This window comes from Agelaius tricolor, unplaced genomic scaffold (assembly GCF_023055355.1).
Source record: "Agelaius tricolor isolate 1412-34295 unplaced genomic scaffold, bAgeTri1.0.p SCAF_20, whole genome shotgun sequence".
NCBI lineage: Eukaryota > Metazoa > Chordata > Aves > Passeriformes > Icteridae > Agelaius > Agelaius tricolor.
The window spans coordinates 7,490,219-7,517,532 of NW_027269280.1; the positions used below are offsets into that span (position 1 = coordinate 7,490,219).

A 27,314-nucleotide genomic window follows, 5' to 3' on the forward strand; every position below is an offset into this window, starting at 1 on the left:
TTCCCTGGGATATTTCACATTTATGTGTCAGTGACTCCAGATCATATTTGCTCAACTGACCAAAAGCCTTTTTTCTAATTGTCAGTCATGCAAACTGAGTCTGGCTTTTTTCTTTTCATCCCTTGCCACCAATAATTAAGAGCATTTCAAAAATGTAGTGAAGTGGAAAAATTTTTCGTACATATGGAATTCTGCTAATATGCTGATAGAACATACATTGTGTTTATTTTTACAGTTTGCCAGGTAGGAGATGCTTTCTAATGAATTAAAATACCTTTTTATACTAAAAGGCGGCTGTTATATTTGTCACATGTATTACAAATACATTATTCACTACTGCATCTTTTGAAATATCCACTCTACAGGTTCCCACCTTTCCTAATCTTCTTGACAGTCTCTTGAACAGTAATTTTGGCCATTATTCTGATCCTCTCTTGCAAAGTGCAGAAGAGTCTACCTGTTTACTCTTACTCATCCTTCTGAGACTGGCTTGCTCATCAGCCTGTGTGATGTGCCCTGCTGTGACAGGAGTGTCTGTTGGCTCCAAAGGTGTTTAGGGCTAAACACAAGTGAGGATTCTTTAGAGTCAAGGCTTTGAGTACACAGACAAATTTTCTGGTCAACAGTATGTATCCAGATTTTCCAGTTTTCCCTACAAACTTGTATTTGCCAGTAAATGTACTTGATTATTTTGCATTGCAAATTTTGCAAAAATTGCTTCCAACCACCTGAAGGACTTTGGTCCAATGACTTGGAGTTGAGCTGAATACCAGAACTAATCACTGACTTTCAGTACAAGATGGAGGTGTTAGAACTCAGTGTTGGCTCTACACAGAACAGTACAACAGAGTCACCTGAGGCTGCTTCTGCATAATCTAACCCAGTACAGGAAATCTTGTGTCTTTCATGATCTGACAGTTACCTTGTCAGGAAAACTCTGATAGTGTTGCCTTCTCCTGTCCTGTGAAATGCACACTTTACAAACTGGCTGTTTCACCATGGTTTGCTTGGTCCATTTCTAAACTGACTCTGTCACCTTAGCCCATTCTAGTTTTCTTTTGCTGATCCTCTGCTCCTTAGTAGTGTCCTGGAGGTGGATTTTCTGCAGCACACAGGCCAGGGGAGGGACCACTGTGGTAAGGTGGGCTATGCAAGGAAGAAACTCATAACAGGCTTGAAAGAATTCATCCTGGGAAAGACAAGAATGCTTGTCCTTGATTTTCACTCTGATTTTCAACAGTTGGATCTTTCTGTGTCTGTTTCACGTCTGGAAGCCTCATGTGCAGTACAGAATTCATTGGAAAAAATTACAAGTCATGCCCTTGCTCTGTTGTTTCTTACCTTTTATTTAGAAATGTGACTGTTGCTGCCTTATATAATCACAGCAGGACATGTGCTAGGAAATGCCACTGGATTTCTGCATTTTCAGGTGAGTTAGAGACTTTGTATTTGGCTTTGAATCTTCTCAGTGACAACCCACACTATTCACATGGTGTAACAGCACTGAGGTTAACCAGGGCACGCAGGGCCCACCTGCTAGAACCCATTCTCTCTGGACTTTATTTCTATACAACATTTTAAACATATCCAGCATTTCAGAATAAGCAGCTTGCCCTGCCCCTAAAAGCACGTACTATGTATGTACAGTATAACGAGGGGAAAACCAGCATTTCATCCAGGTCAAATACGATGTAGTTTTGTGTTCCTTTTGGAAAGAGTCTGGTCCTTTTGTTACCTGTCACTGTATTTATTTTAATCTGTTTACTACTTCAGTTTTCCCTGCCTCTGTGTGGGTAGATTAATAATTTTATTTGTTTGTGTTTTCAAAATTCTGTTTTGTTGTTCTCATCACTGCATGGGTCTGCCTTCTTTCAGTGTGTGCTCTTTTCTCTCACATAGAGATGATTAACTTTTGCAGTAAATGTGCAAAGAAGTATCTGATCTCACAATAGGAGCCTTCACTGCATCAAGAGGCATGCTAGTAATTTAGCAAAAACAGGGCACATGAAATGGTCTTTTCTTGCAACATGATGAATGTTTTTTTTCACTCTTGCTAATGATTAATGAGTTTAGCTTGGGGACACAAGTCTTTAGAAGTTGCAGAGTATTTCTCCACCCTAAACCCAAATTGTGGTTGTTCAAGTTGAGCTCAAAATGACAGACTGTTGTTTGATGATGTGTTGGTCAAGGCAAGGCAATGTGCATCACTTTGGGTTTGTAGAGTTAATGTGGAACAATGGCACAGACCCAACTTACTCCATATTCTGGTTTCTACCTCGCCTAAAAAGATCACTAGTGCTTGTTTAATTACAAGCTCCAAAATAAAAAAATAATAATTAAAAAAAAAACCTGTAAAGCATGGACAAGTTAATCTGTGCAGTTGCATTTACATCATTTGAAACAAAAGTTGATTATTAATGATTCTCTTTATCCCAAAAACACAGCCTTCTCCATAGCATCTTCCACTTGCATGTATTCCAGATGAGATGGGTAGTTAGTGCATTGGAAATGGGGGCTCTTGCGGACATAGTTAAGGAAATCTGGAGCTCCTGGGAAAATGATATTGTCAGCCAGAAGAACTGAGCCCTTCCTCAGCAAGTTGCATTCCTAGAAAGAAGAGAAATGGCTTCATAGTGGCTGTTAAGGAGACATTGGCTTGAATGTAATGTACTTTCATGTTAACCAGGTATACTCGAGTGCCTGCATCCCAAAACCCATCGTGGTACACGTCTGCAAGGTCAGAGAGACATGGGAGAAGCTGAGTAACTCTTGGATCCTTTGTGGTCATTTGCTAAGTTTTTCTGTTTATTAGTACAACATTAGATGCTGGTTCTGAAATAGGAAATCAAGTGGGAGTGTGTGCTTTGCTCCTCAGCTTGTTTCTAGCTATGTCTACATGATCAGTAAGGTGGCTTTGTTTTGGCTGTCATGCCTCATGTTTAAAACCTTTTTTAATATGGCATTAAACTGCTGTAGTAGCTTTTTAGGTCACCTGAGAGTAGCATGTACTGCTTTGGCCAGACTCAGTCAGATTCCAGAACTGCTAAAAGAATGAAAGATTTTCTGTGCTTGTTTTCCTTTCATCTTGAACAACTTCCTGCCGTTTTCTTTGGAATCTGGGCGTGAAGTGAGGTTTTTGCACAATGAAGATCCCTCTGAATTTCCACAACACATAACTAACTTGCAGTAGTCACTTCAAGTGCAATGTTTATCCTCAGTAAATCTAAAAACCGAATTTTTACTGGTATTTTTGTCTAGAAGAAGTGCTTATCTGGGCTTACCAGCTGTTTTAAAACAAAGTCTGTAGTTAAATCAGTTTGTTGTTATCCTGTGGTTACAGGCAGTAGCTGTAGCCAAAACATGGGGTGTTTTTGGTCACTCCCAGTCTATGAGAGCAGTTCAGTTGATGAGTGTCCTGCAGAAGCCCTTGAGCTTATTGCTCTTGCCTCTGGGCACTGAACACCAGTGAGCACAGTAGAAGTGATTTTAGAGACATGTCAAATACCCTCCAGTCTGTTTCTATTGCACAGCTTACAGAAGCTTAGAAGAAACAACATACTGGATTTTCCACTGGTCATCAGGATTTCAAATGCTCTTCATGTCTGGCTTTTTTTGTCTGGACCACTTCCAATATATACATATTTCATCTGAATAAATTCATATTCACTATTCATACTGCAATACCTGCTGAGAATACATTTTAGAAAGCTTATGACATCTGAAAAAATCTGAGGATCTTTTCTTTGTCTTTCTCCTCTTAATTTCACGGGAGTTTTTTTGCAACTTTGTAGCACAGTTGCATCAGAATCACCACTACCATGGAACTAAACCGTCTGTTTGCTTTGGCTGTGTTGTGAGGCTAAGTTCTGATAAGGATGCACTGTGGAAAGAGCTCAGTCATCCTTACACAGGCAGTTTAAAAGAAAGGACTCTCTGAGTACAAAATAACTGTACAGAGGGAACGTTTTCTTCAGCTACTGCTGTGTAAATTCAATACTAGCTGTTCATAACACCAAACAAATTTCCTTTTCAAACAGCTTTCTGGAGGACAGGGCTTAAAACTAAAAAAAACAGGGAGGCTGGGTCAGAAAATAGTGTTGTAATCCTCAGGCAGGGGTCAGGAAGTATTTGGCAGGTTCTCAATCTAAGAGGCAGGCTCAAAAAAGTGGATTTATTTGAAGAAAATAATTGAAAAATGGCAGGTCCATAAAAGCAGGCAGTTGTAGAAAATTCTATCAGCTGGGACAGTATCTGTATGTGCTGTGTTGATAGGTACAGATGTTGTCCATCTCAGTTACCACCTGAAAATACCTTCCTGTCCAGCAGTCCTTTGCCACTGCCTACTGCTGTTAGAGCCAACTTATTTTGTAATACCCACAGTAATGGTTAAGGCAGCTTGGGAAGAAATAAGCATAATTTTTACACATTTGGGGCTGGACATAGAGTTGGACAGCATTTCCCTAGGAAGTGCCTGCCTGGAGCAGTCTGCACTCTTTTTAACATTGCTTTGCAGCCAATTAATTAGGTGGAGTGTAAGGACTCCAAGACAAGTCACACTCCATGCTACCACAGCCATGCTACCAAAATAGTATTTCATCAAGAGGCTCTGCTGGCACCATAGACCCAGGCAAAAAAAAGGAATACTGAGGAAATTAGAGAGGTGGAGCTGGGATATGCAGGTCCCAAGTCTCACCCACTCCCAGGATCAGGATGAGCTTTGGGTCAAGGGTTCTGGCTGGTGACCATGCACCCACTCCTGGGAGTGCAAGGCTCAGGCCATGCACTCCTCCAGTAGAGTTTCTAGTGCACACCTGTATGTTCAGGAAACAGAAGGGGTCAGCAGTACTCACTGAGTCCTTAGCTATGTAGTGTTGGCAGTTGTCCTTAACAAGAGTTTAGGGTCTTGTCCTTCAAATCCTCTTTCCTTGTAAGGCTGCTATTTTGGCTGCCAGTCTTTATTTTACATCAGATGAGGTCCCTCATAAAGAACAGAGGCCTCACAGACATGAAGATATTTGCTGCTTTACTTTTAAGACTGGAATAGTGCAAACTGACCTGAAGCAGGATGGTGTCTGGTGTGTATCTGTCTTTCCAGTGGTCCAGGAAGACAAAATCCAGAGTATCCACTTCATATTTTTTTTTCAGCTGAGGGATAATTTCCTCTGAAGGGCCTTCTAGGAGTTTTACCTGAAATACAAATCCATGTGATGAATTGTGAACCATTAAGAAAAATCACATGCTCCCAGCTAATTTTAAATTGTAGCCAGACATCAGGGATCATGTTTATAGCTCAATATTGTGTCAGTTGAGTTATTTGGCAGGGTTAGGTCAAATATATCTTTTTATTTTTGACAAACCAACTCAGTTAAGTTTCAAAATATGAATTTGGGTGGTTTGGATTTTGTTGGTTTTTAAATTAACAACAGAAAAGGTGACCTGTGTTTTTGTTGTATAATGTGTGTCTTTACTGGAAACATGGAAATCTCCTGTTGAAAACAGTGATTTTAATTACTTTTGTTTTAGTTACATCTCAGTTGAGTCTTGTAGTCCAAGGGAAGCAAAAGATGCAGAGAACAGGTTAGGTTAGAAAAAAGATGGAGGCTACAGTATGTAAAATTTATATAGCCAGGAAAGGGAAGAGACAGGACAGAGGCTGTTACATCTCCCTCACAGGTTTATTGGAATTACTACTCTTAAACTGCAAGCAGCTGCTGCACGTGGATTTTTGTTAGGCAAGCACCATATACCCTGAGAGGAGGAAGAAAGTGGTAAGGAAATGTCTGTTTTATGACTCATAGTTGATCAGGAGATTAAATCAGATGGGCAAATGCAGTTTTAGATGTACTGGTACTTCAGGTTCTCTTCAAGAAGTTAAGAAACACATTAGAAGGTCCCTTGGTGGGACTTATTTCCTCCAGTGTTTCCAGCTCCACTGAAGTGAGATGTCTGCTGAATAGACAGGCACTTCTCAGGCAGGAATCCCCCAGCCTGGGGGGGATATAGACTGGAAACACCTGCATCTCAACCAGCTAGAGAGAGTCAAGAGACCTCTGCCTGCACAAAACTTAGATATGGGTACTGTGACCAGCTAGATTTGGGTAAATACTTCTCATTTGAAGTCCACTGTACATAATACAATTGACTCCTGTGACCTTTTGTAACAAATTGGACTATGGTTCAGTTTTTGTAATTAGTCTTGACACCTTTTAGTTTATATTGAGAAACCCAGTATTCTTCTGACTTTTGGAAGGCAATATAGTGAAGTCCTGCTGGGAGAGGTCAGGCACTCTAACTAAGCATGGAGCTGGTTAAATTTATAAGGTCCCTGGGTAAAAGAAAAAAAAAACAAAACCAAAATCTAACCAGTTTTGCTGTAGTGAATGGTATTCACCATTGTATTTACCAAATACAAAATGGTGTTTACCTTATCTTGTACTCCAGCAAACTCAATCATCTGTTTGGCTATAGCAGCAAATTCTGGGTTGAACTCCACAGTGAGCAGACGGGCTCCTGCCTTCAGTAGCCGAGAAATCCTCACTGCAGAGTAGCCACAGTACGTTCCCAGCTCCAGGGCAACTGATGGATTGGCCTCTTCCACTGTCTTGTCCAGAATTTTACCTGATTAAAAGGGGAAAAGATTACCTTTAGACAAAACCAAACTGGTTCATATACAGAAGAGCAAGTTGTGACAAGAAACTTAAAAAAACTATGTACTCAGTTGCTCAAGACATTCAAAAATTAAGAGCTGATGTCAAGTTATATACTGTATCCTTTGCAAACTGGCCTGTGATCAAGATAATCATGGACGTTTTAAGTTTCCATGTGCAAACTTTCAACTAAAAGAAATCTTTGTTTCACAATATACATATTTCTGAATAAGGAATTCCCTGAATTAATTTATATTCCCTGAATATAACTTATGGAATTCCCTGTCACTAATTTATAGTGTTAGAAGGGAGAAATGCAGTAATTTTTTCCAAGAAATTACTGCAGAAGCCATATTTGTGAAATATATAACTCCTGGATTTTGAGTGCTCATGTTTGTTGCTAATGTTACATGCTGCAGTCTGATATAATATTTCTTATTCCAAATACTCATCTTTAAAGGAAAAAAGAAAAGTCTACTTACAAAGCTGCAAAATATTTGGTTTCACTGCATGAATTTGTGGAATGGAAAATATTACTCAATTATTAACAACATAAAATATTCCCAAAAAGAAGTGACAGTGACTATATTCAGTCCTTTTGAAAGAAAAGATTTATTTGTGAGAAATTTCCTCTTATTATATGGCTAGAAACTAGATAACTAAACTCAAAAAGTGGTGGAAGGGATTTTATGCTAAGCCATGGTCATTAAGGGATATTTTTCTGGGTGCTATTTATTAATATGATGATGAGGCATCTTGAGGCCACGTAGGCACTCTTGAAATCTCAGAGACTAAAGATGCTCCAGCTTTGATGGCTTTTATCTGAGGAAAGGCCATCAGAACAAAATCAGAGTGAAATTATTAAGAATTTAATCACAAATGTTTGAAGTTTAGAGCTTTAAGTATTCCTACTCAGCCATGACCCACAGTTCTGCTCTCCTAAGCACCCCAGCCAGGCATGCTGAGGAGCTACTTTTAAAATTGTACACATGTTAGAAGAGCATTTTTATCACAATGCTTACAGTTGTTTTTCATTAGCTATGTTAATCCCAGACTAAGCAAATTTCCCCAGAAATATCCCAGCAAGAGGTGCTTTTGTTTCTAATTCATAAGGGAACATATTAACATTTTGCCACTATAGTTTTTTGAAAAGATTGCTGCTTTCCTGCAGCTATGCAAAAAAGGTTTTGTTCCCATCTTTTTCTTTAGGAGACAAGAACAAGATGATTTACTTGCTAAATAGCAACAATGTCTGATACTGTATGACACGGATAGGATTTCTCCCTTCAACAGAAACTTCTCATTTATGCTTGCATATACAAAATTCATATAGTTAAACACAATTTTGGGGTTTTTTCAATTTGCTATCTTGCTGTTAAGGATCTGAAAGTATTTAACATAATGAATTATGCCTTGAAGGCACCCTATGTAAAAAGTGAGGTATAATGCAACCCTAGATTTTTCCCATAAGTTGCCACTCTCTGCTTACACACTTGCAATGTGCATCACACAGAAACCCACATCTGGGGCTCTGACTTTCTGCATGAAAGTTTTCTCCTCAAAAATATCTGCACGAGCAGGCACGACTGTTCACAGAACTACTCTGCTGACCCTAAGGCTGTGTGGGTGGGGCTTTTTGCAGCAGCAGCTGGAAGTGGCCATGTGAATACAATCAGATGTCCTGCTCTGTGCTAGTCTTGAAGGATCTTTTCAGATGCTGACCCTTGCTGCAATTACCTTTCTCATCACCCACGTTCATGGCCCACTCTTTCTGGGAGCAGTATTTATCTATAGTGTCCAGCACACTACAGGGGTCTCCTCGCACTGCATTCTGCAGCACAAAGTTTAAAATCCTCTGTTCTTTGCTCTGATTCATGATGAAATTGGTTACTTTCTCCCGGATTATTTCATTCCAGATAAGGGCAGCAGTGGCATTTTTCCTGATGAGCAACACAATGAGCAGCAAAATGAAAAGCAGGATGAAGACACTGAACAAAGGGACTGAAGAGCTCTCCAGCATCTGGAAGAAAAGAGAAAAACCCAGGGTTAAGGTGGCACAGGAGAGGACTGTCCTTTTTGTAAATATTGAGCTAAATAATTCACAATCAACTGTACTGAACAGGAACACACAGAGTTTAATTATGATTGTGTCTAAAGTAGCTGTAAAAGGCTCTCCGTCACTTGCTAATGGATGGTGCTCTGTAGCACTTCCTTTAGAAGCCAATTTTACAGGCAGTCAACAAGTAGCTTTATTTAATGCTCTGGTCCCTTCCCCCACACAGCTGCTCAGTCCTGGCTCTAAGCATGCCACTGCACAAGGAGCTTCCAGCATCAAATCTCTTCTAGCTCCAACAGGAGCTACAACATCCTCAAAAATTTTGCCTAAGTTACCCAAGACCAATGACAAAGGGATTATATCATTCTAGGAGATAACAACATTCCTACAAATTTCTTCCTACTTGTTCTTGCTTCTCTTTTTTGTTTCCCCAAATATTGTCCCAGAAAAATCCTATTTTTTATGGATGGTCTGACCTCCCTTCTGTAGTGGGATTTGGCATATACACATGGGGGAAATCTACCCCACTACTTAAATTTTGAATCGTTATGCAGAACATATTTTGACTTCAGAAGATGACTGAGTTTCCATGGAGATATGCTCAAGATACAGTACAGCTGATTTTGTTCAGTCATTCTCTTATCTTAGTTGCAGAGCAAGTATGATTTGTTTGGAGCTGTTAAAAGTCTATTTCTTTTGCTTTTAAGCAGTCACCAATGTTAACGGTTACCCTTAATGCTTTTCTTGCAAAGTCTGACCTTAGATGTTTCTTTTCAGAGCCTGCCAGCATCATTAGCACATTAATATCTCGTTTCTTGGACCTTCTGAATATTTTTTCCTAGCTAATATGAGCCTGCTTCATTACTTCAACAGGATCATGAAGGCCTGGATGTCAATTTTTCTTCTTTCCCTCTGTGCAGAAGTAGTTCTACTGACCAGGCCCAATTGTCCTGCACCTTTCAGATGGGACTTCAGCTCTTTTTAGTTTTTCTACATGAAAATATTTTACATTATCTGTCCACTAAAAACTTTGATGGGGCCGTGGAAAGATCATTAGTTTAACATTAAATATCTCTCTAGCTTCACTTGACTGGCCTTTACTTGACTTTTATGGCTTAGTTGATTGTATGATTGTTGTTGATGGATTTGGATTACTCACACAGGTGAGAGATAATTATTCTGAACTCCAGTGAATGGATGGAGCCCAGATCTTCCTCAGGCCAGCAGATCTCTGACTTTCCTGCCTCTGGACACGTGAACCTGTGCCCCTGCAGCCCCGTGACTCACTTGGGGGCAGGCCAGCTCCAGTCAGGTCCCTGCAGCACAGAGGAGTGCTGGCATTCAGAATTACTGCAGACACTGCCAGACAGAATTCTCTGCTTACAACGGACACTTTGGCATTCTCTGGGCAGACCTTGCCACAGGCTGTTACTTCAGCACTATGAGATCCTGCCAGCAGGTTTGGGGCTGCCCTTCAAAGACATTCAGACAGCAGGAGTGGATGGGAGCAGCAGGATGAACCAGGCAGGGTATTTTGGGGGGAACAGCTTTCCTCCTTTATTGCTTAGCACTGATATGAGACCATTTAATGAGATTTCTCTAAACAGGGAGAGACAGCCTCTGTAGGCTAGCTCAGCCCTGCTCCCTGTCCTGCAGGAATGCTGAGACTTCTTTTTCAGACTGACTGAATCAAGAATTCAGAGGATCCACTTTTTCCAGTGCCTCAGCTCTTTGCACTTGATTCCCACATGAATGGTACCACATGTAAGAGCAGAGCCCACCTGCCTCCCCAGAGGTTGGTCACAGGTAGAAACAACCTACAGAGTACACGCTGATTTTTCCATTCCTAGATGAATTCACTTATTTTTAAAGTATCAAGGAATGTTTTTCAGCTACTGGGTTTTTTATTAATAATATTTCTGTAAAACATGCCAGCACCTTCATAAACTGGCAGTATGGGTTGTTCTTAGCAGAACTCCTTCAGGAGGCAATTATCCTGAAAACCACTTTCCAGAGAAGGTACCTTCCAAAAAGAGAGAAAAGGACACTTTTGGTTTTCTTTTTTTTTACACAGTATTTTTCAAAGTTTGTCCCTCTTAATTTCTCTCTTCTGAGGTGTGAAAATAAATTTAGTGACAGCAGTAGACTGTAAAGGCAGTCTGCCAAGAGCAAGAGGCATGGTGATGGTCATGCACCCAGAGGGAAAAAAGATCTGTACCAAAATAGGTAATTGCTTTCATATTCTTAGCTGGAAAATATTTGATATGAAAATTAAGTGTGTAATTCAACCAATTTAAAACTACCACTACCTAGGAGACAGTCATGTTATGACAGCTTTAGAAAATGCAACAGTAATTTTAGCTTTAATGTGGATTCATGAGATTCATTAAGTATGCAATAAAAGTTGCATACAGTCAAGTTTCCCATAACCACTTATTACAAGGCAGCTACTCTTATTATTTAATGCTTATACTGAGGTTCCAAATACACAGGTTAGCACTGCAGCCTCTTCTGTGCTTCAGAAGCACCATAATAAAGGGAGCCTTCTCTTTGAAAACTAAAATTTGAAGTGGAAAATAGCAGGCAAATGAAAAATTCAGCAAGGGAATAAACAGAAAACTGGAGGGACAACATTATGGGAAGGAATGAATAGCACGTATCAGTACATCTGGTTTTGAGAAGACAGAGTTTAAAAGAAAACATATTAAAATTTCATGCCCAAACCTGTCAAACTACTGATGAGTCTTTCTAAAGCACTGAGTTATTTTCTTATGCATCTAATCTTACTCATTTTGGCAGTTTCATAAGACCAAATCATAACTTGATAATGCAGCTCAGCAGTTTTCCCCTGATGTACACCATAATCAAACAATCAGCATTTGAATGGGAGTTCTGCTTCAGTTTACAGAGATTTAAAAAGACATTTTCAAAGAGAGAAGCAGACACAAAATGTGGGAATGTGCTGCCCCAACTTACCTGCCTGTGGAGATGAAACACCTAAGTCATTCCAATGGCTTTAAAAGAAACCATGAAAACTGGCTCAGACTTAGGGACTGCTATTAATGCCACAGATGTTAAATTAGGGGATTTAGTATCCCCTTACTATCATATGATCTTCAGTTTTTCTAAAATCATAAAAATGCCCATGTGATGGAGCCCAAACCAATACATCCTGGTCTTTATTCTCATGCAGCTGACTCCAGCCATTACACCAAAGGTTACAATAAGGATCTCTCAGTAATGCTATTTATCAATCCTTCTGGTACATTTTTCCAACCTCTGCTAAAAAATAATTGCTCCTAAAATTCCCTGACATGAAAAAATAAGGATTAGAACAATTGGTAACATCAGTTATTAAGGTAAGTCCAAGTAACCAGATTGATCTTTTTCAATGTTTCATAAAAACTGTACAAAGTTTTCATAGCACTGTTGGAGGAAGTTGTATGGAAATGTGATGCAAACTACTCATTGCAACTGCTTCTCAGATTCCAAACCAACATCCCTTTGCTAAAAACTGATCTTTATTGAGAAGGAAAAGAAAGCATGTGAAAGTAAGCACCTTTAAGTAGTCTAAGTTTTAACAAAAGTATATACTCTAGTGAGATTCACACTCACTGGAATAAAGAAGTATCAAATTTGACTATTTAACTATTCTGAAGCTTACATTTCACTACATTATGAGTAATTACCAAGATGTCATTTCCTACAGATGCAAAAATAAGAGATTACAAACATTGAAATACTTGTGAGGTGGAAAACTGCTGGATAGAACATTTTTCTAATCAAGGTGAATCCTTCTATGCCTAATTACAGAGCTTCTTATTACAGTTTTAGCTTGGATAAACTGATATTGCTTTGCTTTGTACTGAAAATTAACTCCTAAACATTATCACAAAAAGCCCCACCCTTTTTGTACAAGACAGCACATACTGTTATTCTGTTATACTGTTATATACATACCCTGTTATGCTCCAGGGCTGGAATGAGAGTAAACTTTGTGACCCTGAGCCAGGGGACTTAGCTTTCAGTCTCATTTTGGCAATGTTTTTCTAATCTGGCCTTGGATGAGCTGTCTTATCTTGCTCTGTGTTGCCACAAGAGTTAAAGTGACTGCTACGTGTGCAAACTTTCAATTGTAAAGCTGAATAAATCTTTTTCAGAAAAGTCCCTGCTATGAATGTATGGATAACACCTGAAGAAAGGCAAAGGAGTTTTGGCTGCCCAGCAAATGCCTATGTGACATTATTATTCTTGAGTTTATGAACAACTGGGAAAATGTGGAGACAAGCAGTGCTTCAAATGCTTTCCTGAAGGGCTCTCAGCCAGCTGACAATTCAGGCCTTTGAGGAAAGATGGTACAGGCAGTCTTGCTGTAATTTTTCATGCCTTTAATCCAACTGCCAAGTACTGGTTGGTTGTTTAAGAGTTCATTACCAGTCTCCACACATCCAGACAGTACTTTAGCATTCTGGTGCTAAAGGGTTTAGAATCTAATTCTGACTTTATTAACTCACATAACCTGGTGAGTGGGGAGCACTTGATAAGTTTGTATCATTCAACCTTTTTCAGCTTCTCCTGAAATGATGCCTTTAGACACTGATGCACTGAAGTAAGCAGAGGATTTGTACACTAGGAAGGATATATTAGCTGCTTATGAAGCATTGTGAAAACAATGCAGAAGACTCAGCACATTTCTACACATATTTGAACAATGTTCTGCACTAGGCCAGAGGAGATCTGTGCTGTGCTGGGACTGGAGTTTCTGACTCTTAGTCCTGTGCTGTCTTGAATGAGGCAATCTCTCTTTTGTGGCATTTTGTTTTTCTTGATGTTTTCCCAGAGAAAGAAAGGCAGAGTATTTTGGTCAGAAAGTCTAAGCTAACTTCTGCCAAACATTATTGTATCCTGTTGCTGTAGGCAACACAATTCAACAGCTTTGTAATTTAGTACATTTAAAGGTCAAAAAAAATCTTTTTACCTTCTATTCTTTTGTTACTGTTTATGTATTTTCAAGTGAGTGCAACTGTTCTGTGAAAAATAATCATCATATTGCCAAATGTGAATAGCTTGTATTTCAATGGAAACTTAGTCTGGGAGTTTGACATTCAGATTTTCCACTGACATCGTGAAAACAATCTGAACAGACTTTATATAATTTTTCACTATTTCTTGCCTGAAATCTAGATTTTCCTCTCAGTTTTTTTCAAATTACTATAATTTAACTTCACTGCAAACTTTCTGTCTTCTATAAATGCAAAGTTCTAAAGATTGTTTTCTGCCCCCATAGCCTTTTGTCTTCCCTCTCCTTCCCTGTTCTCATGTTGAAAGAAAACAAAGACAAATTTCTTCTTACTGAATGAAAGGAAGAGAACAGAAAAGTGCCTATTGCCTACTTGGGAGCCCCATCAAATAAGCTTCATAAGGGTGTTTAAATCCATTCTCCCCATATAGATTTCAATTAGGATAATTGCTACCCACTTAAAACTCCCTTCCCAGCAGCCATTCTCTCGATGGTATTGGTGCTATTACCCAGAGCAGAAGGTTTATATAATGGTTGTGTGTCCCAAAAAGAAGTGCAGTGTTTAGAATGAGCTGGCCACACAGAGAGGCCTCATCTCCATCCAACATACAGGTGCAAGGAATTTGTAGCATTCTAATCCAGACTGACCTAGTGAACACACTGCATGATTAAAGCCAGATTAGGCAGAGAGAATTCTTCAAGGATAAGACATGCACTTCACCAGGCCTTTAGAAGGACAGCTTTTCAGGAATATGACCCTTTCAGGTACCCCTAGGAAGTGTTTGTTTCTGATAGTCCCTATTCCTCCTGGAGCACTCCAGATGTGTTTGTACCATTTGTACCAGTGTTTAAGACCAGTGGTTAGGGTGGCCCAGCAGAACTGTACAAATCCTACCTGGGAGGCAGTGGACTGACAAAAGCAGAAAGTGCTCTGCTCTGACAGCACACTAGGAGCTGGTCTGTGAAGAGGTTTCTAAACTGAGATTTTCATGTTCCCCAGGGAATAAAATCAAGCTGTTATTTAATGCCTTTGCCCCATAGGGAGGTAGGGAGAAAGGGCTGAAAGAGGAAAGACCAAACTGGCTAACTGCTCTGAGGACAGACCTATTTCACTGAATCTTCCTGATATCACAGGGCTGAATCCTTAGTGTCCCAAATCCCCACTGCATGCTCCTGCCCTGCTTCCAAGGCTACCAGCTAATCTACTGTAAATCTGCCTCTCTCCCAGCACAGCTTTCTGCTGTCCACAGGCTGCTCTTCAGGCTGGGGGGAGTGCACAACTGAAACTTGGTAGTGAGGACACCTGCTGAGGGATCTGAAGGATTAGGAAGGAAATCTCTGCTGAAATGATGACTTATTTCTATGAAAATTAACAACTCTAACACGCCAGGCAAGGTAGGATTCTCCACAGCATAGCAGGTAATCAAACATTGTGTGGGAAGAGGGAGCCTGAGATAGAGCAGGGTAGGGATTGGTTTCAAATCCTGAATGAAAGCTCCCCCCAGAAAAGTGCCTGGAGTGGGCATAGAGGGTCTCTGTCTAGAAATTGCTTTCTGAGAGAGCTTTAGAATGGCCTCACACATTAAGGTCTGTTTTCAAGGACTGCTGCCAAAATTATGTTTTTTCAAAAACTTCCCAGTCACTTTTAATTCCAGTGATCCTGAAGGAATGCTGAAAGACAACAGTATGAGACTGGCAGAGGTAAACTGGGTACCAGACTGCTGCTAGGAAATACTGCTAAACTTGGATGGCAAATAAGTTGCTTGAAGTGTTAATGTGATCAAGCTCTTTTCTATTAATGCAAACTAAAGCTGTAAATCAGGAAGTTTTCCTTTTGTATTTCAGTACTGCAAAGCTGTGCAGATGCATGTGGTTCTGAACCTGAGGGTTTTGTTGGAAAAGCCCATGACTGAGTAAGCAGAAGCGCAGAGACAAAGTAAAGGTTGTTTAAGGTTGTTTACAGAGTTCGTCAGTATGACGTGCTCGACAGTATTGGTAAATGAGTTTGTTTGGAAAGGACAGAAAGTAAAAATAATATCCATTATGGGCATCAGAAGGATACTCTATAAGACTGACAGGGCTTGCGAGCAAAAGTACTCGCTTTTTGTCTCTTCTTCAGAGATATTTTTGGAGTAGTAGAACTCTCTCTTGAGAATGAAAACCTCCATAAAGTACATCTGCAGCAAAACACTTATAAAAGCAGCTATTCAGCCAAATGTGACTGAACTTGAATGTGAAGCTTCACTTGCATTCAGCTTTTTCTTCAATATAAATGAATACCGAATTACAGCATACTTATAGCCATAAATTAAATTTTCAATTTAGTCAGGGTTATCTCATCTCACTTCTTTCAGCTGTCAAGATTTACAATACAGTACAAATGCATTACACACAAATATGTCCTACTCTTTCTCTGTGAAAGCTGTTGCTGCCCACGGACTGGCTTCCTGACAATGAGTGCCAGTCAGAATGTGGAAAACACCACTTCTTTCAAAAGCACCACTGTTTAAAATAGTGACATTATCTAAGATAACACATCATGTCAAGCCTGACAAATAAGAAAATATAAATATGTACCTTTCTTAGTCTAGCAGAAGCTGTTCCCTCCGATCTTTTCCTGTGCTGCTCTCCTGTGGATTTTACAGAATAAGAGTCCAGGAGCCTGCAGTATTCAGTCACATTCGATCACATCACAGGAATAGCTTATCAGTTCTGTTACACAGACTCTAAAAGGAGCGGTGTCCTTTTCCCCAACTCCTCCTTTCACAGATTCTGCACTCCTTAAAGGTGCTCGGTGCTCTAATAACCGTAGAGAAAGCTATTCATCTGTCCCCTAACGACCGTGCTCTTGTTACTTAGTTACAGCACAGTGAATGCTGACAAAGTCAGGTGTGAGCCAAATCTGTGCTCAGTATAAATGCAATGTGTTCAATCAAGCAACTTCAGGAATGAATTTGGCCCAAGGGATTTAGTTCTTTTTTCAGCTCAGACGTGGCATGCTAAAGCCAGAGCAGAATTGGTAGGAACAAGACCTAGGCATGCGGGTTAAATATAGAGTGCTGCTGGAGGCAGGCGAGGTATGTATAGCAAATGGCTTAATAGCAACTACAGGAGGAGCTGCAATCAATACATTATAAATAGCACATTGGAATTTCTCTGGCTTCTAGCTGGAAAAATACTCTGCTACAAACAGCTCTAAGGTAAAGGAAGAGGCTTATTCTAGGAAACATTGTTTTCAGCTTGTCTGTTTCCTTTGAGGTGGGAACAATAAAATCCAGCTGCAATTAAATTGCACCATCGAGAAAATCAGAAGAGAACAAAAAAAATCCCAACCACAATAGGGTAATAGTTCTCTCCTGTATTTTCACTGCAAAACTCAGACCTAGTCAGCAAGTGTTTGAAGCTCAAGCCTAGAAACTTTTTAAAGACTTAAAGAATGTATTTGTACCAAGCGTGGCAGAAACAGGAGCTGAAGTTCTGAGAACTTCAGGCTTTGTCAAGTGATAGGGGAGGTCCTTGAAAGAATTAGGGACCACCTGAGAGCATGACAAGAGAAAACCAAATAATTTTAAGCAGATTAATTGAAAAAATAATTGTGGCAAAAAAATAGGTGGGTGAAGATTGAAATGTTTCTAGTAGCTCTAAACAAAACATAACTAAAGCCCTGCAATACAGCACAGTCCCCAATGTCAATACAGAATAACTTTCAACCATCCCTTCCATGTATAACAGAGCTTTAGCTCTGCAAATATTTTCTTATAATCTAGACATCAAGCACAACAAAGAATGAAGTAAGCAATACTGCAGTCCAGCTCCACTGACAGTAATTTCCTGTCTGGTCAAAAGCTGGTTGCGTCCACATGATCCCTGATGCCTCCCACAATTCAAATTAGCAGAGAATTTTTTTTACTGCTGGGCTGTGGAGAGAAGAGTCAAAACAGCAAAACTTACTCTAAGCACTGAGTAAGTATACAGCTTTACCTTGTGTAAGTACACAGCTGCTCTTTGGAGAAGTCCTTGCAGTTAACTACAGCCAGTTGTGGGTGGTGTCAGCCCAGCTTCTGCTTAGCAGCATAATTTAGTGCCAAGACTTCCCAGATTGAGCAACATCCCATGACAACACTTCTAAAAGTCTTCTAACTTGGAGCTGAATTATATTCTTCAGGCTGGAAGCATGGGAGGAGCAAACTTGCTTCTGCCTGCCCACGGCTGTTTACTTGTGTGATAAAAGCTACGCCTGCAAGTAACCCTTGCTGTTGTCTACATATTTTATTATATAAGTAAAAATGGTGAATGGCAATAACTGCAAGTTAGACAAAGCTAGAGGTTAAGTTGGTTAAGACACCCAAACTATGTGATAATGTCCATAAATTGCTTCCAAGTTAATAGAAAGTTGAAATCTTGTAATATGTTATGGGGTATTTTCTTCCCCAAGAGAAGTTTCTTTGGTAGCCTGATAGACATTGGTTCATGTCTCTCTTTAATTTACCTGTTAGCCCAGCACGTGGTCTTTATAAGTGTGGATATTTTTGCAAGTTTTTTTACTAATATACTAACAATGCTACAAACTCCACAGTGCATAAATTTATATACTATCTATATGACTTATCCTTGTTTAGACAGTAAAAATCTGCCCTGATATTAATACATCTTATTATTATCTGCCCCGATATTAATGCAGAGAGCTACAAATGTATTGGTGTAACACTATTTTTATGTAGGGCCAAGATCTTAAAAGACTTCAGAATATCTATCAGGTACTGGATTCCCAGGGCACATCTAAGGGAAGGTGTAGAACCAGGATGCATTAGCCCAGCAGCAACATCACATGAAGGGCAGCAGCTCAGCAGAACTGGCTGGTTCAGGCTGACTCACCCTGACAGTCGCCACTTCAGCTCTGATCTGGCTGCACAAACTTGAGCAGACTTGCTCATGGCCAGAGCTCCCAGCTGCAGTCACATGGTGCAGCGTGGCAGGGCCATTCCCACTTGCTGTGCATAGCACGGAGCCAGAGCTTTCCCCCTAAATCCATGCCTGGCATAACAACAAATGGCATTCCCTTCTTCTAATAACCCTGGACAAAGACTGGTTTTTAAAAGCCAAAACAAAGGGAGACAGGAGAGCTAGCACATTATCATAAACCCCAGAGATCATGTGAAACACTGAGTGGAAGAAAATTCTTTTGAGCTTGCATTTTCAGAATAGCAGGAGGGATTTTCTTTTATGGGAATTTGCTGTTTTCCACAGTCAAATTAGTCTGTCTTGCTGAGAAACATGAAAAAGAGGAATTTTGAAGAAAGGAAGCACCACTCATGTCTGAATCGGGAAACTGCCTGGCAATATCTAAAACAGGAAACAGCTAAAAGAGAAGAAAGGTGGCCAGCAAAGTCATACTCTAAATTTGAACAGATAATACAAGCAGTTAGACTATTTTGTGTTTACAGTGCCTCTTAAAAGGTTATCAGGAAGATTAAAAAAACCTTTCAGCTTTCAAGGACTTTATAACTCATCACAAAATCTCTGAAGCAGTTAAGTCTACACATTTCTCTCTTTTCTACCCTCACGTTTTTTGGCAATATGTGCTGAAGCATTTGAATGAAGCCAAGAACTTGTGTTACTTGAAGATTCATCTGTTTCTGCTGTTTTTTCCCTTACTTGCAATCAATTACTTGTTCAGGACAAACTATGAACAGAAGATCTATGTTAAGGAAGGGAGGACCAAATAAAAAGGCATAGATTAAATTCTGAACTAGTCCTCCTCTGAGACAAATTTCTGAAAATAATTCTTGAACAATCTTTAAAAGAGAGAGATGGTAAGAAACCAAAAGGTCCTACCTGATGTGGAGACAGCTTAGTTCAACCAGCAACACAGCAGAGTTCACTGCCACTCTGTAAATTATTCATTAGGTCACGCCACAAAATGCAACCTCTGAGAGAATGGATTCCCCACCCCACCCACTAAAAAGGACACAAAGTGATGATGTCCAAAGACAGTATCTACCTGACACCTCTCTTCTAGTCCCCACCCTCCCTGGCTGCTGATCTGGGAATGTAAGACATAAAGGAAACTATGCCAGAAAAACAGGAAAGACAAGAAGATGTGCTTGAAAAGTCAAAATTTTTAAAAGGTTTGGTAGAAAAAGTATTTGGCCCTGGTCATCTTCCTGAGGGAGAATTTAAGTAAGCCATTGATAAATGTAATAAAATGTATTTCCTACGAAGGAAACAACAAACAGAATTGCAAGCTGTCTTCACAATAAATTCAAAAGGAGAAAGTTTGCCTGCTAACAAAATCAATTCATGACTTACAAAGCACCTTTTTTTGTTGAATGGATTTGTGTACATTTCCGATACAGGGTTAAGACCACACTCTTTAAAGTATATTGAATAAACATCTCCACCTGGAAATAAACCAAACCACAACTAGGGTATAAGTTCATTTATGACTTCAAATATGACAAGCTACAACTAACAAAATTAGTGGAAATATGATGCTAAGTCTGATAACTATCTTGGAAGAAGTTTTTTTCATCTCAGTTTTGGAAGTATATGCTTTCACTGCAGAAACACAAGGCTTTATCTAAATGATTCCTGATAATAAAACATATTTGCTGCTAAAGGACTTAATACTTGCTTTCTTAAAAGAAATTAAGATATATTACATATATATATAAATAATGTGTATCACTAATTATCTAATCAACATAATGCTAACCAGAAAATAATTAAATTAAGAGTAGAAAGCCATATGAGCTGAGCCACAGGTACAGTAGAAAGCACATTTGATAACCATTATCTGTCTCTTGTTGCTGAAAAAGAGTTTGGAAGTGCAGCACAGACACACCTACTCAGTGCTGACAGAAGGAAATACCAGGGGCTGCTGCTCTTACTGATACTGTCACCATCAGCACAACCCACTCCTCGCTGCTGCTGTTTGTCTCTATCATTCTTGAGGATCAATCAAGCCTGTGAGAACGAGCAAGAACAAGTGGAATGGCACAGCACAGAGTTTGGACTTTCTTCTGAAGCTGGTTCTGATGGGAAAGCCTGTGGAGCTGCCCTGTGCTTCATTCTGAGCTGTGGGATACAGCCACAGGGCTGGGCACACCCCAGCATCACATGGTCACACCGTGGCACAGCACCAGCTGTACTCTCTAGTCTGAACCTCTTTTAGTGTTTTAAGGTCATTTCCTCTCATCCTTTCACTTGAGACGCAGCAGAAGAAACAGACAGCACCTTCCTTTCATTTGATTCAATTTGGTTTCACTTGCTTTGCCACATTTAAGGCCTTTCCCTATTAGCAGAACACCATAATGCTGCAGGGACATCTCCTCACATAAACTTGTTTTGTGTCTGGGGAGAGTTAATTCTACCCTTGATCCTACATGTCTGAACTAAAGCTGTGTGAAGAGCATATTCTCAACACTGCCTCATTCAACTCAGAATAGTGGCTAACATGAAAAGCTGAAACAACTTTGCATGCATGCACCTTGAAAAGCATAAAAGATTATATCTGAATATGTTCAAGGTTTCTTTAATTCAAAGACCTCTCAGTATGCTCTAGTCATTTCTTTCTACTGCTTTTTCAGTGGGTAACAGTGTTTCTAGTGATAACAGAATTTGCTTTGGGTTTTCTTGTACTTTGGGTGGGAGGTTTAATAGCAATGATGCTGGGAAAAAAATCATCAATCCATTTACTAAAGTGATAATAATTCCTGGGTTTTTTAATGTATTTTCAAACTTTAATGGGGTGAACAAAAATAATGAGACTACACTGGAGGTGAAGTGAATTCTATAAAACTTTCTTCGAGTATTTTAATTTCCTGCCATTTCTCCTCAGCTGTGGACCAGAGGATCGATGTTTCCTGAAACAAAATGGTTGGATGCTGCCCCCTTGTGAGCGAGGCCTCTGTTCCAAAGCCTGAACCACGACTGCCTAAAACCTTTTTTTTTTCTGTAAAAAAACCTTGTGATTCTCTTGCTCCAAGCTTTTGGCTGTGGTAGCACTTAACACATACAACCCACTACCTACAGCAACAGGCAGGGCGAGTACTGAGCTTCAGTGAGGGCCAAGCCAGTGCCTCTGAACGAGGAAAACTCGTTCCCTTGATTTGCTTTGATCAATGGCAGCTTTGAGGCCTTTTTACCTCAGGCTGTCAGAACACATCATTAACATTGTGATGGCATTATTAACTCTCAGAGCTCCCATTCGGGATAGGTCAGCAGCATCACCCTGGTTTAATCAATAGCAGGCATGGGGCACAGGGATAGGGATGCTGCTGGAGGCTGAGGCACTGCAGGCGCTCTGAGAGGGTGTCCTGGGCAGAAATCTGTCCCAGCACAGCCCAGCCATGTGTGCAAACTGTTGGTGCAGATCGGGGTCAGTGACCCACACCGCTTGGGCCCCACTCCAGCATTCCAGCAGAGGAACCCCTTGCTCCAGACCTGAGTCCTGCTCACAATCCTGAATGTATCACAGTCACAGGAACATGGAATAACACTGAGTGTAGCATCTAACACCTCATAGAAGGTGCATTGTTCAAACCTCCTCAGAGGTTTCTGTCAGCCAGTGACCTGCACCTGAGGAGGGGCTGTGGCAGCTCCTATCACCACGTCTGCTCCAGAGGAATGGCTGGTTCAGAGGGGAAAGGACAGGTCTCGGACATCACTGAAGGTTTTGGGCTGTCATCATGATCCTTGTCTTTCCCAAAAGGCCTTTCCCAAGCCCTTTCTACAGCAGGATCTGGGGGGAAGCCAGTCAAGCAAACTGTGGGATTTTTTTTTTTCCTTTCAAATGTCTAACACAAATTTTAACTGATTTTAATTGAGGAGCCCAGAACTGGAATGCTGTGTCCAGTTCTGGGCTCTTCAGTATAAAAAGACAAGGGGCTATTGAAGAGGGTCCACCAGAGGCCATGAAGATGATGAGGGGGCTGGAGCATCTCTTATGAGGAGAGACTGTGGGAGCTGGACCTGTTTAGTCTGAAGGGAAGACTGAAAGGGAAACTCATTAATGATATGAGAGGATGAGAAGCAATGGCCATAAACTAAAACACACGAGCTTTTACCTCAACATGAGGAACAACTTCATGTTGGTGGTGGCAGAGCACTCGAACAGCTGCCACAGCTGCAGACTCGTGCTGTCTTCCTCTCTGGAGACATTCCAAACCACCATTCCACCTGCTCCAGGTGGCCGTGATTTGTACGGGGGTTTGGACTGGGTGGTCTCCAGAGGTCCCTTCCAACCCTAACGATTCCGTGCCGGTGTGTGCGGTTCACCAGCGCCAGAACCTGTGCCCGCCTCCCCCAGCGCCGTGAGGGCTCCGCGCCGAGCGCTCCCCTCAGGCGGCTCCCGCGCGATCCCCACGGGGCCCCGCCGCCCTCCGCTCAGGCGCTGCGCGGCCAGCCCGCCGGGTCCTGGCGGGCGCGGGGCCCTGTGCCGTACAGCATGGCGGCGCTGTGGCGGCGGGCGCGTCCCCCGGCAGTGTCGGGGCTGTGCCGTACGCTCCGAGCGCTCTCAGGTACGCGGTACCCGCGGGGCTCGGGCCCGGCAGCGGCCGCGCATTTGCTGCTCCCCGCGGGAAGCGGCTGCCCGCGCCTTCTGACGCGCAGAGCGCCTGGGGAAGGTCCCCCAAGCCTTTTGCACCACCCGTAGATCACAGACCGGCTGCTGTGGCGACCGGGGCGGGCGGCGGCCGCCTCCATCCGTGAGGGCTCTGGCAGCCACCGCCGCGCCCGGTGCTCCCGCGGAGCCCGTCCCTCGGCCCCTGGGCGCTGAGGGACCCCCGGGTTCAGAGGAAAATGCAGCGGGGTGGGGGCTCCGCAGTGGGGCTGGGGCTGCCCCAGAGGCAGCCAAACCTTTCCTGCGGAATTAGCGCCAAAGGGTAGCGGCCCTCCCCGCCCGCTCGGCAATTCCAGGGCAATCCCCGGGCTCGGATGCTGCATGGGCTCGGTGCCCGCCCCGCCCGTGACGGCTCCGAAAGCAGCAGCGGCCCCGTGCCCTCACTAGAAGGAATCATCGCTCACCTGCGGCTGCTCCCGCCGCCTCACACCGCGCCGGGAGCCGGGGCTGCTTTGCTCCGAGGCCGGTCTGTGCCGGGGCCGGTCTGTGCCGAGGCCGGGGCGGCAGCGGGGCCCGCTTCCCTCTGACCGCGTCCCACGCCCCGGCAGGGCACACACGGCATGTAAAGCTTTGAGTCCGATAAGGCGACCCCGCAGAAAAATATCTGCGTAAAACTCGCTGCTGTAATTCCCAGACAGAGACCAGTACTGGATCCCAGTTGCATTAATTATGAGCCTCTTGGGACGTTGTGTGAAAATTTAATCTGTTTTCTCACTTTGTTTGAAGTGCTTTATTTTCTGTATTTCATTCAGAAAACCAGAGTAGATAGCTTAATGAACAAACAAATGAACAAACAGCGTTAGAGTGAAGTGAGGAAAACCCAAATCAGCAATAATCAATTATAAAAATAGCTGTACTCTGATACTGTCCTTACATACCTCTCCCATCTTCCTGATCTGTTTCTATTCCTTCTTTTTTTCACGTCCTCTTCACAGGAAAGAATGAGTATGATCTTCTGGTCATTGGTGGAGGGTCTGGAGGCCTTGCTTGTGCAAAAGAAGGTTTGTATGTGTAAATAACTAACAGAAGTTCTGGTTTAACTTCAGTGGGGTGTAAGGAAACTATGGGAAGTGTTACTGATAATCTTAAAGCTTTTTAAGAAGCATAGTACACTCAGTACCTGTACATTAATTATTAACTTAGCTCCATATGGTTAATCTGCAAATTGATTCACACCCTCAGATGGTGTGATCTTTTTTGGCTTTCCTCTTAACTTTTAAAAAATTTTTTATTCTTTTGTCATGGGAAAAACTAATAAGCTTTAATTTCACTGTTATAAAAGTATTCAGAGTAACTCCATAGATACTGTATTTATTTTTTAATACCATTCTCATTTATGTGTTAAAACAACAATACCTTCAGACTGTTTCCAAGACCTAACTGCTGTAGAGAACCTTGCTCCTTTTGTATCTCAGGGTAGCATGTTCAACAACCCACAGTGTTCTTAAACATCTCATTTGAGGTCAGATTGCATTTTTAGGGTCACTGGAAGCTGGAGGCCCCAGTCTAGGTCATTAAGCATCTTCCAGAGAATTTGCTGACTATGTAGGCAGGTTGGGTCACTGGTCTGGTACCTTGAGTTATACAGAAAAAAATCACCAGCTGTCATCTCCTGTATTTTATCTGTGTCTGTGCTACTAAAAATGTTTATGTTTGTGTATTTCTCCTTCCTCTATATACCTTACCTTGCTTCTTTGTTTACAGCTGCTCAGTTTGGAAGAAAAGTGGCTGTTCTGGATTATGTTGAACCTTCCCCACAAGGTATGGAAGAGAAATAACAGGGTAATAATTGGACATGCATATAATTCAGCTGCTCAGGTGAGCAGGTTACTTCAGAGAGCAGTGTCCAAAGCCACACTGCCTGTTTTGCTTGGAGTAAAAGTCCTTAAACCCAGCTTGTGCCATGGCTTGTTCTCTCCAAGATGAACCAGCTGTGCCTGCTCCCCTGCACATTAAGGTTGTTAGCAGTGCTTGATGCTACCATTTATAGTGGACTTTGGACTTAAATAAGTGAGAATATTCCCTCTGTCAAAATGTTATTTACAATTTCTAAAAATTACTAATTGTGTCATGCTGAGGCTCCTTCTACACAATGCACAAAATGAGATCTGCAAACGTGAATGTTTAGTTACAGAATCTTCTGAGCTCTGAGAAAAAAATCTTTAGATGGTTTGAATTTTAGAAGAAAAATTTACAGAGATGTTTTTATTTGTTATCAAACAAATGAGCACAAAGAAAGTTATAAACTAATCTGTAGGAGACAGTAAACTATGTTGTTAGGGAATTTTTTACTTCCCATGGACCCAACTGCATTGTCACACTAATGTAATTTACTTTTTTTTCTTTATTTATTTTTTTCCCAAGGAACTGCATGGGGACTTGGTGGAACTTGTGTGAATGTTGGCTGCATTCCTAAAAAGCTCATGCATCAAGCAGCCCTTTTAGGGAGTGCCCTTAAAGATGCCCAACACTATGGCTGGAATATATCCCAACCTGTTCATCATAGCTGGTAAAGATTGTTGCTTATATCCCCTCCTATGTGCTGCACATGCATAACAATAACATTTTCCCAGCTGGTGTTTATTATGGGACAGTTAGGGAAGTGAATTTTGCATGTAAAATTTTAGCCTGGTACTTGTTAAAACCCAGAATTAGTTTTTAGGGCAGAAATTATGTTGATTTGGACTTGATAATTTGCTTTTACAACAAAAAATACTGTGGTTCATTCCTCATTTTTAGCATTTATCTTGGCCTATATCTTTGTGTTGCGTAACCTGAATTTGTAATATGATGACTTCACGTTCAGTCTCTTGTTTTGTGACAGGTCTGTGATGGCACAAGGTGTTCAGAATTATGTGAAATCCTTGAACTGGGGACACAGAGTACAACTACAAGAAAAGTAAATAAGACTTTGAAGTTTGTCTTCCTTCCCACAGTCCAGGAGGTGCTCTTGCCCTTGTAGAACTGCAGAATTGCCTCTGAAGTTTCTATCTAGAGCTAATATTTTGAGTCTGTAAGTCCTTTCTTCTGGGGTCTGTAAGTGCCCCTGTCAGTGTAAGTGATCTCTTCCTCCCCCATTTTCCTTTTTGGTGAAATAGTGGTTGACACTGACCATACACAAAAGCTTTCTAGCAGTGCAGTGATGCTCTCGTTAGCCTGGAGAGGTTTTGCATTAATATGAAGCAGTTAAGGTTTCTTAAGATACTTTTGATCTTGTCCCCCAAAATTTCTATGCCATACAAACCCATAGCTAACACTATACTAGAGCAGCAGATTTTTTTCCCAGCATGCAGTTCCTTTATAGAGAAATTATGATCAAAAATTTAACAGATTCTAGTCTTGTTACTCCTGCTGAGGCATTTTGGTGTGTTCTCAAATAAGCATGGTATCAGAAATGCTATAGATAATACTAGTAATGCTATGGCTAACAGAAAATGTATTTTCTGAAGAGGTCAATAATCTGATCTCAGAGATTGTTACAAGATTAAGTTACTTTTCTCTATAGAGGAGTTTAGTGTGACACAAGAATTAAGTGACAAATTATGACAGATCTGCAAGCAGTCCTATGAAATGAGATTCCTTCCTTTTACTGCTCTATGCCTGATTGCTACCCTTTTTAGCACTTAAATACAGAAAAGGTAGCTGATTGTATTTCATACCTATTCTTGTTAAGTGTACATTGCTGATGCTGTTTTCTTCTAAACAGGAAGGTGAAATATTTCAACGTAAAAGGAAGTTTTTCTGATCCACATACAGTCCGTGGTGTAACAAAAGCAGGTAAAGAGGTGAGCTGCTCTGCTGATTTCTGCAGTGTTGGTTACTTGGAACGTTTCAGGTCATTTGGGAGTGAGATTGTCCTTTGCAAATTGTTTGAGGTATTCAGTATTGTTTTAGTGAGTGAGATTTGCATTTTCCACTTAGAGAAATTGTTTATGAACTTGACTGGTGCCTGGCCTGTTGGTTGCTATT

At 41.2% G+C, this 27,314-nt stretch overlaps 2 protein-coding genes across 5 annotated transcripts in view; one reads left to right on the forward strand and one right to left on the reverse strand.

Moving 5' to 3' along the window:
• Positions 1-200: 200 nt before the first annotated feature.
• On the reverse strand, positions 201-23,915 carry COMT (catechol-O-methyltransferase). 4 transcript variants are annotated; one of them, XM_071445395.1, is made up of 6 exons: positions 17,705-17,880; positions 16,301-16,353; positions 8,385-8,667; positions 6,425-6,618; positions 5,056-5,187; positions 201-2,607 (listed from the first exon to the last, which is right to left on the reverse strand). In XM_071445395.1, the coding sequence occupies exons 3-6, from the start codon at positions 8,665-8,667 to the stop codon at positions 2,428-2,430; spliced, it is 789 nt and encodes a 262-aa protein (XP_071301496.1). In that variant the 5' UTR covers positions 16,301-16,353; positions 17,705-17,880; the 3' UTR covers positions 201-2,427. The 4 variants fall into 4 exon arrangements, with proteins under 4 accessions (XP_071301496.1, XP_071301498.1, XP_071301495.1 ...); XM_071445397.1 differs by lacking the exons at positions 16,301-16,353; positions 17,705-17,880 and adding an exon at positions 23,750-23,915; XM_071445394.1 differs by lacking the exon at positions 16,301-16,353 and having other exon boundaries at positions 17,705-17,879.
• Positions 23,090-27,314, forward strand: part of TXNRD2 (thioredoxin reductase 2) — a 32,207-nt gene continuing 27,982 nt past the window's right edge. The window contains exons 1-6 of the mRNA XM_071445392.1: positions 23,090-23,244; positions 24,281-24,346; positions 25,050-25,106; positions 25,710-25,854; positions 26,170-26,244; positions 27,052-27,130. Coding sequence (XP_071301493.1) covers positions 23,172-23,244; positions 24,281-24,346; positions 25,050-25,106; positions 25,710-25,854; positions 26,170-26,244; positions 27,052-27,130 — 495 coding nt within the window. The 5' untranslated portion in view covers positions 23,090-23,171. The remainder of the gene's footprint in view (positions 23,245-24,280; positions 24,347-25,049; positions 25,107-25,709; positions 25,855-26,169; positions 26,245-27,051; positions 27,131-27,314) is intronic.